The sequence below is a fragment of the Tupaia chinensis genome, unplaced genomic scaffold, assembly GCF_000334495.1.
Source record: "Tupaia chinensis unplaced genomic scaffold, TupChi_1.0 Scaffold144262_1, whole genome shotgun sequence".
Classification (NCBI taxonomy): Eukaryota; Metazoa; Chordata; class Mammalia; order Scandentia; family Tupaiidae; genus Tupaia; species Tupaia belangeri.
The window spans coordinates 2,935,940-2,950,546 of NW_006204120.1; the positions used below are offsets into that span (position 1 = coordinate 2,935,940).

Genomic DNA, 14,607 nt, shown 5'->3' on the forward strand with positions numbered 1-14,607 from the left:
TGTCTGTTATCCACAAGCAGACAGGTTGTTTGTTTCAGACAAGTGTTTTGTTTTGTTTTTAAGGTAATTCAGATTATGTCTCCCCTGACCCCGAACATCACCTGTTGTAATTAAATTCCAATTTCTCTACCAAAGGCTATACTAAATAGCATTCATTGAACACTATTTGTCAGATATTTTTAGGTATTTCACCTGTATTAACTGGTGTAATCTCACAGCAGTACTGTGAGGCTGAAATTATTATTCACTTCATTTTACAAAGCAAGAGTGTAACATAGGAAAGTTAAGTGACCTGTTCGAATCACTCAGCTAGTAAGTGACTGAGCTGGAATTTAAGACCAGAGTCCTTTTATACTATCCAGTTCCATCTTATCATTTTGCTTTGTTTCAGCCACACTGGCGTTTTTATCCCTCAAGCACATCAAGCTTGTTCTGTCTGTAGGACTTCTGCAGAGGCTACTCGTATGTCTAAAATGTTCTTTCCCTGCATGGCCACGATCATCATTTAAGTCTTCAGCCAGATGTTTTCTTCTCAGAGAGTCCCTCTCTGACCACTGTCTTTAAAATTATTCTCTCACATATTCAGTCACCCTTTTCCTATTTTCATAGTAGCACTTTACCTGAGTTGATATTATTTATTCCTTTTTATGTTTGTTTTTCTAGAAGTATTGACTCAGTGTTTCTTGCATGGGTGGATGTTGACTCGGTGGAATGTTGGCTAAAACAGTGGTATAGGTTCTGAAATCGGATCCTGAACTCATATCCCAGGTCCACTGTTCAGTTGTGTGAAGTTGGACAGTTACCTAACCTTTCTGTACCTCAGTTGCCTCCTCTGTACCCTAGAGATAATATCTCCCTTATAGGATTATTATCAGAAGTAAATAGGCTACATACACATCTATTAAACTGTATATAGCATATAAGAACTCAAGACATATGGTGGGTTTTGTTTTTGTTTTTGTTTTTGTTTTTTTTAAGAGATCTATTTGCAATAGGGTATGTGGGCTGCCAAAGAGACAGAGAGATGGCGAGAAATCACCCCTGGGGGGTGTGGCCACACCACAATCCCTTCTTCTCCAGTCTCCTCTTGGGATTTTGGACATGCATGCACACGTGCCCAGCGTGAGTTTTAAGCCGGGTCTGGTACTCTAATTGTGATTGACTACATGGGAGTCCAGCAACGTAAGCAATACACCATCTGCTGGTCCCAACATACTGTCTTTTATGTATTATTTTAAAGTTTTTGTTACTATTAACTGAATGTATAGCATTCCCAGGATGCCCTTTGGAAAATTGAATTTCCTAAGGAAAGGACCCAGAAATTTTTTTTTTTTTTTTAATTTTGATGAGTCTGATAAACATCCAGTCTTAGGAATCATGGCAGTGGACTTTGAGCATAGTGATGCTGTGGATCAGGATCAACTCGGACAGTTGTACCCATGGACATCATAATATCATGCAGTGACACCATGCAGTAATTTGTAATCTTGTTGAGATATAAAGTGGGAGTTAGTGGGACCAGCAGGTGGTGTAGTGGTTAAGGCGCTAGACATTCCCACATGGCGGACCATGGTTCTTGTCCCAGACCTGGTGGCTTGCTTTCTCACTTTTTCATTCTCTCTGTATCTCTCTCTGGTCAAATTAAAATAAATTAATGAATACATAAAATTAAATAATTCTTTAAAAAGAATTTTTTTAAAGTGCTATAAAGTGGAAATAAGTCAACATGGTCAGTAAATTCTGAAGACCCTAATTCTCTCCCCAATGTTCCCATTATAGTACACCCTCCTTATTCTCTTCTGTCTCTGCTAGCAAACAGTAAACCTTAGAGTGACTCTAACTTTGTTTCTAATTAAAATAGTATCTCTAAAAGAAAATTGAGAAATATAGTGATGACGATAAAGTTTTTTTTTAACTGGTCATTCTTAGAAACAAGGACGATCATTTCGACTTTAAACATATTAGTGTATGGAATGACAGATTTGTTGTTTGGTTAGCTTCATTGCATAAATATTGTCTAACATCTCTATCTCCTTTATTTTTGGAGAGGTTTTTTTGCTATAGGGTGCGTGTACTCGCCAGAAAGAGGGACAGAAAGTGAGAAATCACCCCCCATGGGGAGATGGCCACGCTGCAATCCCTTCTCCTCCATTCTCCTTTCAGGATCTTGGGCACACACACACCTGTGCCCAGCACGAGTTTAAGCCACCAGATCCGGGACTTGAACCATGGTCAACTACGTGGGAGTCCAGTGTCATATCCATTACTCCAACTGCTGGTCCCATACCATATCCCTTTTTAAGAAAACAAAATCATGAAGTTCTTTTGACAGCTGCACCAACCAATGCAAGAATTTCATGTTATCAGGAAGATTCTATGTTATTGGTTATTTATGAGTTTGGGTATACCAACATTTTCAAATCTCATAAGAGGCTGTATAAAACATGATTTCTACCTTCTTGGAGTTGGGAAAACAAAACTACTGTAAATAGATAGAAATAAGTGAAGTTAAAATCCATAGTAAATGATAAACAGTCAGGACTGTGAATTTCAGAAAAGAAAGTGAACATAACAGCTGGGAGGGTTCATTGAAACTGTTGCTACTAATTATGACAAATACAACAAATCTTCTTTAGTTGCAGGACCAGCTCTGCCCCCTAATTATAAAAGCAGTAGTTCAGATTCATCTGACAGCGATGAGGACAGTAGTTCTTTAGATGAAGAAGGAAATCAAGAATCTGAAGATGACACTGGTCCACCTGCAAGGTCAGTTACTTAAGTAATAAAATAAACTTCAAACTTAGAATAAGTAGACCAGAACTTAGAGCTAGTAAAAGGATCTTATATTTACATTACAACGCACAGGAAGAAATTATTTTATATGACAGTTCGTTGGAAACTGTACCATTTTCTAAGAAATATATTCTAGTAGTGGGTAGCTATGGAGATACCAGGAATTCTGTTAATTTCTTACATAAAGGATCTGCCCTTAAGGTATTACTTAAGTGACTAAATATTTTAAATAAACCATAAAAATTACTTTTTAAAATTACATTTCTTTTTAAGATTACATTCATTTGAAATACCTAGGTATGTTTTGTTTAAATAAATAATTTCCTGCAAATATAGCCTTACCCACCAAGGTTCTGTGTAAATAAGAAGTTGGATCTTTATTTATTATTGGGTGATAAGGTTTTTGATACATTTGAAAGATTATAAGAGTTGTGGAGTTGTGGGGCATGGTGGTTAAGGCACTGGGTCACACATGGCCAGCAGCATGGTTGGAGTTCCAGACATCATGGCCATCACACGTGTGTGCCTACCCAGAATCCTGAGAAGAGAATTAAGGAGGAGGGATTACATCATGGTCATCTCCGGGGTGAGGGAGCGCTGTGAGTCCTCACTTTTCTCACTCTTTCTGGTGAATGCACATGTCCTATAGCAAAAATAATAATAGTAGTCATAATAATTTGACACGTATGTGTAGGTAAAGTTACACTACTGTGTTTTCAGGAAACTGAAGAGAAAAAAGGATCGTGACAGTGATGATGATGATGACGACGATGATGGATTTTTTGGACCAGCCCTTCCTCCAGGATTTAAAAAGCCGGATGCTTCTCCTCCAAGGTGATAATGTATACTATTTCAGGCCAGTCTTTTCTAAATATTTCAACGGGTGTCTGTTAACTCATTGAAAGGTTGCCTAAAATTGTTTTCTAACTTACATATTTATATAAAATTGGAAGTAAGTCATTCACAGGGGAGAGTAGTTGTTCTCTATAAGAAAAATCATTATTTACATGTTTATGATACTTTTGAAACTTATTTAAAACCTCACACATCTCGAAAAGAAAAAAAAAAAAAACTCACACATCTCTTATTTTATACTCAAAAATGTTTTATGGTAGGCTGAGTGGAACATTATCCCTCTCCTGCCTTTTTAAACATAAGGTCATACACATTGTTAGTGGTAGTCCTAGGCAGAGAATCCTGGCATTCTGACTCTAATTCAGTTGTTTCATTATTTATTTCTTGATAAAAGAAACAAATCTCTATGTGCCAAATTAGTTAGGCATTTTGAATAACTTCTCTGAACCTCAAATTTGTCATGTGTAAAACAGGCCAATAACACATACCTTATAGACTTGTAATGATTGAAATTTCATGTTAATATTTGCAGACATGTGTATATGTGTATGTGTCTGTGTTGAGTCTCTTATATGATGTTGGATACAGAGTGAGTATATAGTAAATACTTCTTAGAATTATAACATTGTTAAATGCAGAATATAAAATTGTACACTAAATTGTTTATAATTCATAATATTATAATATATAGGAACAAGTAGAAAAAAATTGTTCATTTTTATTCAAGTTTACGATCATATTGGGCAGCTCCTAATTCCATGTATTTTGATCCTTTTAGACATAACAGTGATAGGCCAACCCACTAAGAATGATCTTTATATGTTTAAAGAGGCTTTTTTTTTTTTTTTTTTTTAAGATAAATATACCACAGAGACCCAAATGTGTTCCTGGAAGACTAAATTGTGCTATCTGGCCCTTTATAGAAAGTTTGCTGGTCCCAGGGATATAACATTCCTTTCAAGAAAACATGTATAGGAATTAGATGTATAGGAATTTCTTTCTTCAGAATAATATTCTCGGAATGATAAAATATGTGTGTGAAATAATCAGCTGGTAGCATGTATTGGAGTCAGAGACCTCATAATGTTTTTCCAGTGGGATTGAGCTTCAACATGAGTTTACGAGGAGACAGATATTCAAACCAGAGCACCAGAATTTTATATACACAGTTATTTTGCTCAAAGAAGTTTTATGCACCAAAACAAGAGGTTATTAAATTATCAGGACTAGAACCCTGACTTTCTGGCTCTCAGTACTATTGTTCCCCTGTCAGGAAGCCTGTGTGAGGCTCTAATTAAACACAGTACAACCTGGAAAATTCAGCTAAGGACTTTAGTGCCCTCTGTGTTGGTAACACTGGTACAGTAGCTGCTATGGAAAATAACATGGATATGAAAACAAAGATGAAGAAACTAGAAAGTATGAGAGAGAGTAGAAAATATATTTTTTCTTTTATTTTTTTCTCTGCCTAAAGTAAGGCTCTCTTTTTAAGACTCAGAATTCAAGCAAATTTTGCCTTTGAACTGATGACAGTTCCTTTAGAATGTGGCAATAGGGCAACTCAAAAGAAAATGAATTTTGGCATCAAGTAGATGAGGGTACACCCTCCAGCTTGACCACTTGCGAATTGTGTTGACCTTGGGCATTATTTTGCTCACTTAGAAAGTGGATGACTTACGCTAACTAGGGTTGTTCTAAGGAAACAGTAAGGTGTGTTGGTTAGACTGTAATTAGCACAGCCTTCTTCCTCCTCATATGGGTCTCAGAGAAGGTAGCTGCATTTTTCTACATTTCCACGATGTTAATGGATTATCAGTGAGGACAGTGTATAGATTTTATAACACCATGGCACATGTTCCAACAGATTGCTGACATCTGTTGTATGCACATGCTATTCTATATATATGACCTTAGAAGAACTCGATTTCTACTTAAGTAATTATACAACACTTCTAACTATAATTATAATGCCTCTCGGGTATTTTTCAGTAGATAGTGAATGTCAAAACTGAAAGAAAGCCAAGGTACAAAACAGAAAGATGTTCACAGGCTCTAGTACATCATAAAGACTTAATATATATATATGTGTGTAATATACAAAGGAACTTTTCAGAGTTTGTGGGAAAATGGAGTTGAAGTGTAAGTTTGTTTTTGGTGTAAAAAATTTTGAACCTCATGCATAATTATTTTCAAAATATACATTTTCCAGGACCTTTTTGAGGACCCCTCATAGTTCTTTTTAGGAAGTGGGCATATGCTAATGTCACAAAGACAGAATTATTAGTTTAGTATCTAATTATTGACTAACAAATAAAAAGTTAAAATGTAAAAGCTAGGTTTTTAAAGTTTTTTTAAAGACGCGCAGTAGAAAAATACTAGGTACTACTGGTAAAAGTAGCATGTTAAATAAAATTCTCATCAGTATTTGTAACTATCTGGCTTTAATATTTTTGTGAATCCTGAAAACTGCTCTCAAAGTCAGGGAGAATGATAAAGATACATTTTATTTTTCAGGCCTATAATAGGTCCTGCACTGCCTCCTGGTTTCATTAAATCTACACAGAAAAGTGACAAAGGCAGAGATGACCCAGGACAACAAGTATCATCATATATCAACTCTGAGGTTGGGCACATTTTCATTTAAAGAGTAAGATATAACAAACTCAAAACTTGTAGTAATGACTGCAATCACTTGACTCAGATGTAATATAAGACTCAGTTACACTCAGATTAGGATTGTAACATAGGTTAATGAAATCCAAAGATGTTCACAAACCTGAGACTCTGTTAGAATAAATAACAAAAACCTCACAGACTCTTACCTATTCATTATCATTTTCTTATCTCCAGTTTCTTATCATTAAAGAGAGACTTTAAAGTGTTAGAAAAACAGACCATAATGGAAAGATTAAGGAATTCTTGTGATTTGACCTGGAGAAGAGAAAGTTTAGGAACTTTTTTTGTTTGTTTGTTTTTGTTTTGCTATAGGGCACATGTGTTCAACAGAAAGAGAGGGAGAAAGTTAGAAATCACCTCCATGGGGGATGACAACGCTGCAATCCCTTCTCTTCCGTTCTCTTCTCAGGACTTCTGGGCATCCACATGCACACACACACGCATTCACACACACACACGCACCTGGCATGTTTTTCAGGCTGTTGGGTCTGGGGCTTGGCTATGTGGAATCGAGTGTCTTCTCTTCACCACCACACCACCTGAATGACCCAGGAGCTTTTAAATAATGGTCTGTACCTTGAAATTAACTTTCTGCTACTCATCTCTGGTACCTGTATATAAAAAATGCACTTGTGGATAGTGATTTTATGGAAAGACAAGTGAAATGATTTTGAAGTAAAGAATAAAGGCTGTGTTTTTCTTTAGCAGTAGTTGAGATTTATAGAATACTTAATCATTTGTATTGCATTTTTCTCACATATGGGTCTTATTTTTATATTCTTCACAGTTAGTGTAATCGCTATGTCACTGAGCTCCCATGCAGTCGACTGTGGTTCAAGTTCTGGGCCCAGTGGCTTATACTCACTCCGGGCGCATGCGTGTGCATGCCCAAGATCCCAAGAGGAGAATGGAGGAGAAGGGATTGCGGCGTGGCCATCTCTCCGGGGGGGTGATTTCTCGCTTTCTGTCTCTCTGTCTCTCTCTGTCTCTCTGGCGAGCACACACGCACTATAGCAAAAAAACACTTTCAAAAAAAAAGAAATGTATATTATCTCCATCTTACAGGTACTAAAGACCGAAGAAGTTCGTGTACCTTACCCAGTATTATACATTTTTATTTGTCAAAGCCATGGGTCAAGCCCCACGCTTAAGACTTTAAATCATCTGTTCTGTCTAGTGTACTGCAGTGCTTTCCTGTATATTAATTCATATAATTAAGAAACTCTGGGCCAGCCCCATACTGTAGCACTTAAGCATTGTGTAGAGAGGCCAGATTCTACATGGCCAACCAGGGTTTGAGTCTTGGCCCCAGTGACTTGAAAAACATGCCTGGCACATTCACAGGCCCAGGATCCTGATGGGATGGAGAACTGGAAGGAAAAAAAAGATTGCAGCATGATTTGGCCCCATTAGAAGGTGCTTTCCTCTCTCTCTCTCACTCTCGCTCTCGCTCTCACTCTCTTGCTCTCGCTCTCTCTCTCCCTCTCTTTCTCTCTCTCTTTCTTTCTCTCTCTCTTTCTCTCTCTCTTTCTCTCATGTATGCACACATGCCTTCTGACATGAAAGGCTAAAAAAAGAAAGCTCCTGTTCATTTTTACTGAGGATTCAACAATTACACTGAGGTTGTTTTGGAAAGATAACATAATATAATGGTTAAGATCATGAACTTCAGAGTAATTTGCTCATTCTTTCAACAGATGTTTCTAGAGCACCTGCAATATGTTAGGCACATAGTCCCAGAAATGAATCCATCTACAAGTTCTGCTATTCCTACCTTCAATAAACGTCCAGAAACTAACCACTGCTGCCCACTCCTGGTCCCAGTGACGATCATGTTTCACCTCTTTTATTGGTCTCCATGCTTTATTTAGCCCTTTCCTCTCTTCTCCCTTTTCTCAATACAGCCGCTCAGGAATCGGATAAAGTCACTAACACACCCATCAAATTGCTCCTCTCTCTGAGTAAAAGCCAGTATCCTTACTAGGTCACGCCAGCTCCTACCCCTGAGGGTTTACGTGTGTGTGTGTGTGTGTGTGTGTGTGTGTGTGTGTGTGGCTGATGTCTTAGACTTTCAGTCTTCTACTGGAATATCACCCTCTCACTGAAGTCATATCTGAACTCCTAATTTAAATTTGCTAGTTCCTTTTCCCCTTTATTTATATCCCCTTCCCTCTTTTCATATTCTCCATAATATTTTTCAACACCAAAGATAGAATTAATTTTAGTGCTTCTATTAGAAATGTGTCTCCACTAGAATGCAGGTCCAGGACAGAGATTTCTGTCTTATCACCAGTGCTGGCTATATAATGGACATTCTGAAGTATTTGTTGAATGAGCAAATAGGTCAAACACATTCTGTCCACATCACACTTACTAGAGAGTTAGGAATATTCATGTTAAGTAACATCTAATGTTATGAGTGACTTAAAAGATGAGACAAAGTATAAATGGAACCATGATGGGAATCTAATCAGAAAATGATTTTTTTAAAAAAAGCTTTCCTTTGAGAAAATGTCTAAAATGCAGATTGATGAGCTAGAGATAGCTCAGCAAAGAAAACAGAAAACATTATTTGAGAGAGTACAAGTAGCTTATATGAAGCTAATCCAAAATCTAAAATGTTCCAAATCAGAAACCTCTTGAGTGCTGACATACCATAGCAGAAATCTACATCTGACCTCATATAAGAGGTCTCAGTCAAAATGCTGCAATACAAAAATATTGTATAAAATTACCCTCAGGGTATGTGTAACATAAATGATTTCATGTTTAGATTGGTTCCTACCCCCTAGATACCTCGTTAAGTATGTGTTTGCAAATATTCCAAAATCCAAAATAAATCTTAAGCAATTCTGGTCCCAACTATTTCAGATAAGGAATTCTCAATCTATTGCAACAAAATTAGAACACACCTAAGTCTAAAAGGAAGAAAGGTATATCTGCAGATGTGAATTTCATTGGGAGAATTCAAAGCCAGAGCTTGAGTTTACATAGCAGGGGACCACAGTAGTTTTAAAGGACCCAGTCATAAATCCTAGAGGATTTGGGTCTGGAGACCAGAACCTTAATTTCGAGCTCATACAGCTAAAGAAGATTAAATTGAGCTTCCCTGCATAAAAACCATAGTCTCTGTCTGTATAAAGAAGACTAGAGCAATGTAACCCATTGTCCTTGGGAAAGTGACAATCTAGAGCTTCATCATGCTGTGTCTAGTCTATTTTCAAATGGTTGAGAAAAAAGTTGATGTGTCTGTCTCATAGGAAGGGTATAAGGGAGGGGAAAACAGGAAAAAGAAAGTTAAATGTAAAATGTTAGCAGTTAATGAATCTGAGTGACATATATGGGTCTTCATTGTACTCCGTACTTTTCTGCAGGTTTTAAATATATATATTTTTCTAAGTTGGGAACTTTTTTCCAAAGATGTAGCATAATTTACCTTTATTGACTCTTAGAATTTTGTCCTAACCTACCTAGTTAACAAATATGTGGTTTATATCATTTTCTCAGTAGTACATATTCCACATGTTTTAGCTTCTCTTACTAGCAAAAGGTGTGAAAGTTAAGGAATTGTGCCACAAAAAAAGGGGAAGGGGTGATTGCACCATAGTATACTGGTTTAGAATGTTCTTGTTTCTGACTTATTTGGTTTATAATTTGCCTTTAACTAAAGCTTTTTCGAAATGCATAACTTTTCAGTTTTCAAATTGTCGTTACTCAGAAAGAAATTTCTCTTAGTCTCTCATGTCCTATACCCCCAAATTAAGGCATACAGAGTAATACTAATGGTTAACATTTGTTGAGCCCTTACTGTAAGCCAGACACTGCAAAGGACAACACCAGCATGAACTTAATCTAATCCAAACAGCAATCCTGGGAGCTGGTGTATCAGCTAAAAATACTCTCAGCTGCAAAGAACAGGAAAGCCAACTCAACGTGGGACTTTGTCTTACCCTACCTAGTTAGCAAGTGGTCATTTACATCATTTCCTTGATGGTGTATATATTCTCTGTTCTCAAAATCAAGGAAATGTGGGAACCAACAGTTAGCGTAATGGCTATGTTGCTGGACTCCCACGTAGTTGACCGCGGTTCGCGCCCCGGACCCGGTGGCTTTAAACTCATGCTGGGTGCATGTGCGTGCATGCCCAGAGAGGAGAATGGAGGAGAAGGGGTTGCAACGTGACCATCCCCCCTGGGGGGTGATTTCTTGCTTTCTGTCTCTATGTCTCTCTCTGTCTGTCTGGCGAGCACACGTGCCCTATAGCGAAACCCTCTCCAAAAAAAAAAAAAAAATCAAAATGTATTTCATACATAGGGTAAGGTCATTTGAGGGTTGGTTAATTCAGAAGCCTAATGATACCATCGAGAGCTCCAATTTTTCCTCCCATCTTTCTGCTCTGTTATCTACAGTGTGTTAATTCCTCTTAGGCTAATTGCCTTCATTATACCAAGAAGCTTGCCAAAGTTGTAAGATTCACAAGCAGTTGGCAATGTCCAGACACAGAAGGGAAATTGTTCTTTTCCTGAGCCCCCTTTATAGAGGTAGGAAAATGTTTACAGGTTTCCTGTAGACCTACCCTTATGTTTGTTTGACCAAAATTGTATCATTTAGCCATGCCTAATTCCGTCATTTGGGCAAGAAGAATGAAACTGAACTTACTGGCTTAGAATTCATTTTCCCCCAGGAGTTTAGAGTCCCAGTTTCCTGGGAAGGGTATACTTTGAAGAGGATGAACAAAATCAAGGCTTCTCTTGACAAAAGGACTAGTTATCAGTAGAAGCTGTTATAATCCTCATCTAAAAGAAAAGAAAACCAAAGCTTAGAAAGGTTAACTGACATGCTTGAGGTTACAGTGCTAGTGCAAAGGTAAATGAGGCATTAAATGAGATCTATCTAACACTGCAGCCCAAACTATAAATTAGTTTTGTACATAATTTCTATTATCTTTCTGGATGAAATAATGCATCTTTTTTTTTTTTTTAAACAGAGAGATTTTTACTAAAGGGTGCATGCGCTCACCAGAGAGACAGAAAGTGAGAAATCACTCCCCAGGGTAGATGGTCATGCCAAAACCCTTTCTCCTCCATTCTCCTCTTAGGATCTTGGACACACACACTCACGTGTCCGACAAGAGTTTTAAGCTGCCAGGTCCAGGATTTGAACTGCAGTTGACTACGGGAGCTATTTAATATCTAGATTGGTTTTGGACTTATGATTTTCAATGAGATGTGTTAGGTGTATGTTCTATTAATATGTTCTTCTGTTCCCCATCCACTCCTCACTTAGTTTATGTGTCCCAACATCATAAGTGGTCTTTATTTCTAAATATTTCAGGCATCCTCCTACCAAAATACACTAAAATTCTACCTTCATAAAAACCATATCTTACTAGATAAAAGTAAAAATATCATTAACTTATCCCATCATCTTAAGTACCAGTACTGTATTGGTGCCATATCTATTATAGTTTTATTTTTAATGTATTTTTTAAGAATTATTCATTTAATTTTTTTATTTATTTATTTTAATTTGACCAGAAAGAGAAGAAGAGAAAGTGAGAAATCATGCCACCAGGTAGGGGACTCAAACTGGTCAGTCATGTGAGAGTCTATTGCCTTAACCACTACATCACCTGCTGGCCCCCACTGTTATAGTTTTGTTTTTGTTTTTGTTTTTGAGAGAGAGATTTTTGTTGTAGGGCATATACACTCACCAGAGAAACAGAAAGTGAGAAATCAACCCAGGCGGGGAGTGGGGGTGTGGGGGGAGGATAGCCATGCCATGATCCGTTCTCTTCCATTCTCCTCTCAAGATTTTGGGCATGCATTCACATGCACCTGGTGTGAGTTTCAGGCCTCCAAGTCCGGGACTCAAACCCCGATTGACCACATGGGAGTCCAGCACTTTAACCACTATGCCACCCACTGTCCTCTCCCACTGTTAAACTTTTAAAAGTTTTTGGTATCTATCACATCTGCTCATTTTATGTCAGTAGTGTTTATATCTGTAGGAGTTTATAAATATGTTTAAGAGAGTGTAGAGATAAGCTAGAAACAGTTAAAATTAAATCACTAAGGGACCAGCAGTTAGTGTAATGGCTATGTCACTTGACTCCCACGTAGTCGACCGCGATTTGCATCCCGGACCCAGTGGCTTAAAACTCACGCCTGGCACATGTGCGTGCGTGACCAAGATCCCGAGAGGAAAATGGAGGAGAAGGGATTGCGGCGTGGCCATCCCCGTGGGGGGTGATCTCTTGCTTTCTGTCTGTCTATTCTCTCTCTGTCTGGCAAGCGCACACACCCTATAGCAAAAACCTCTAAAAATTAATTAATTAATTAATTAATTAATTAAATCACTGATAGTTGAAATAAGGAAAATAATGGAAGGATCTGTTGTCATGAGTAGAAAATAATTCTTGCCTTGACCTTGTAATATATGATTCTTAGATACTAGTTGTATAACCTCATATAAGCTGTTTATCTTTTCTAAATAACTGCTTTAGGCCTAGGTTTCTTCAAAAAGGAAACAAATAATGCCACTTAACAGTTTGGTTACAAGGATCAAATAATGCATTGTGTGCCATAGTTATTAACTATTTGTTATTTGGAGCAGCCCCATGGCCTAGTGGTTAAGAGAGCCACTTCCCACATAAGTAACTGCACTGTTTGAATCCCAGGCCCAGCAGCTTGAAAAGCAAGCTGGGGGTATGTGTGTATGGTTGCCCAGAGTCCTGACAGGAAGGAAAAATGAAGGAAAAAGGATTGCAGCATGACCACACACCATTGGGGGTTTTCTTTCTCTGATGAGTGCATGCACCCTCTGGCAATATATATGTATGTATGTATGTGTGTGTGTGTGTATATATGTATGTGTGTATATATATATACACACACGTGTGTGTGTACAATATATACAATATATATGTGTGTTTATTATGTATACTATTAATATGAACCATATATGTTCAATACACATATATATTGTATATATTGTATATACACACACATATATAAATAATTTTTTTAAGGAAAAAATCAGAAAATTACCATTAAGTGGATAGTAGAGAATATGAAAACAATATAAGTGAACTTCTGATCCTACTAGTTTGAAAAAGTAAGAGGACCAAACTGCCATCAGAGCTGGAGGACAACCATGTTATTGTTACTCCTCTTAGTAAATCTTCTCCTGGAGCACAAAGATGACCATTTTTTTCTTCAGAGTGCACAAATATTTATTTACAAAAAGTTCAGGTTACATGTGATATAGACTTTTTGCACAGAGTAGTTTAAACAGAATTATTTTATCTATTTTTTTACTATCAGTAGATAAAGAATTAATGAACTACTTATTTTCCTTTATTTATACAAAATAACAAATTATGCTAATTTTTATTTCAGTTTTTAAATATTTTGCTAAGTACAAATACTAGATTCCTTTCTCCAGTTTTAAAACAAATAAATCAGGACTGTCACTGGGAAGTTTCTTGCACTAGGGAGTAATCTCTGCAGCCCAGCCAGCCCAGGTAATGTTAAGGTGCCATCTGCCTCAGGAATTCCTGCTTATCCTCTGATAGGAGGCCAATGTCTGGGCTCTTGGCACTGGAATCTGTCCAGTTATTTGCTGGCTGGTCAAAGTATTCACAACCCCTTCTCAAACAGTGTTCCCCAAACTTCCTGGCACCAGGGACCGGCCTTGTGGAAGACAGTTCCAGCATGGATATAGGTGAGGGTTTTGGTCCCAGGATGACCCAAGCACGACACATCCACCGTGCGCCCCATTTCCACCACTACCGCAATGCCATATAAATGAAACTATCACAACAATAGTGTTCTGTGCCCGCGAAAATACAATATTGCTGCTGATCTGACAGGAGGTGGAGCCCAGGTGGCAATGTGAGCGATGGGGAACAGTGCAAACACAGAGGAACCCTCACTAACTCACCTGTGTCCTTCCCCCACAGTGTGTTGGAGCTGTAGGAGCCAGTAGGTTATGGACAAACAGCAATCTATGGTCCAGAGGTTGGAGACCCCTTTCTCAAGGACAACCTTTAAACCCTAGTGTATATAGTGTCTAACATCAAATCATATATAAAAACCATTTATCAAAATGATTTCACAGGGCCAGCAGGTGGTGTAGTGGTTAAAGTGCTTAATTCCCACAGGTAAACCATGGTTTGAGCCCCAGACCCAGTTGCTTGAAAATCACACCAGGCACATATGTGTACGTGCCCAAAATCCTAAGAGCAGAATGGAGAAGGGATTGCAGTGTGACCATCCTCCT

The 14,607-nt window shown here is 37.8% G+C and overlaps 1 protein-coding gene and 1 long non-coding RNA gene across 2 annotated transcripts in view; one reads left to right on the top strand and one right to left on the bottom strand.

Moving 5' to 3' along the window:
* GPALPP1 (GPALPP motifs containing 1) overlaps window positions 1-14,607 on the top strand; it is a 43,897-nt gene that overhangs the window by 9,622 nt on the left and 19,668 nt on the right. The window contains exons 2-4 of the mRNA XM_006166504.3: window positions 2,637-2,766; window positions 3,514-3,627; window positions 6,163-6,271. Of these exons, the coding sequence (XP_006166566.1) occupies window positions 2,637-2,766; window positions 3,514-3,627; window positions 6,163-6,271 (353 nt within the window). The remainder of the gene's footprint in view (window positions 1-2,636; window positions 2,767-3,513; window positions 3,628-6,162; window positions 6,272-14,607) is intronic.
* Window positions 1-14,607, bottom strand: part of LOC102500573 (uncharacterized) — a 52,365-nt gene that overhangs the window by 7,232 nt on the left and 30,526 nt on the right. The window contains exon 2 of the long non-coding RNA XR_337105.3: window positions 10,984-11,120. This is a non-coding gene — a long non-coding RNA (uncharacterized LOC102500573). The remainder of the gene's footprint in view (window positions 1-10,983; window positions 11,121-14,607) is intronic.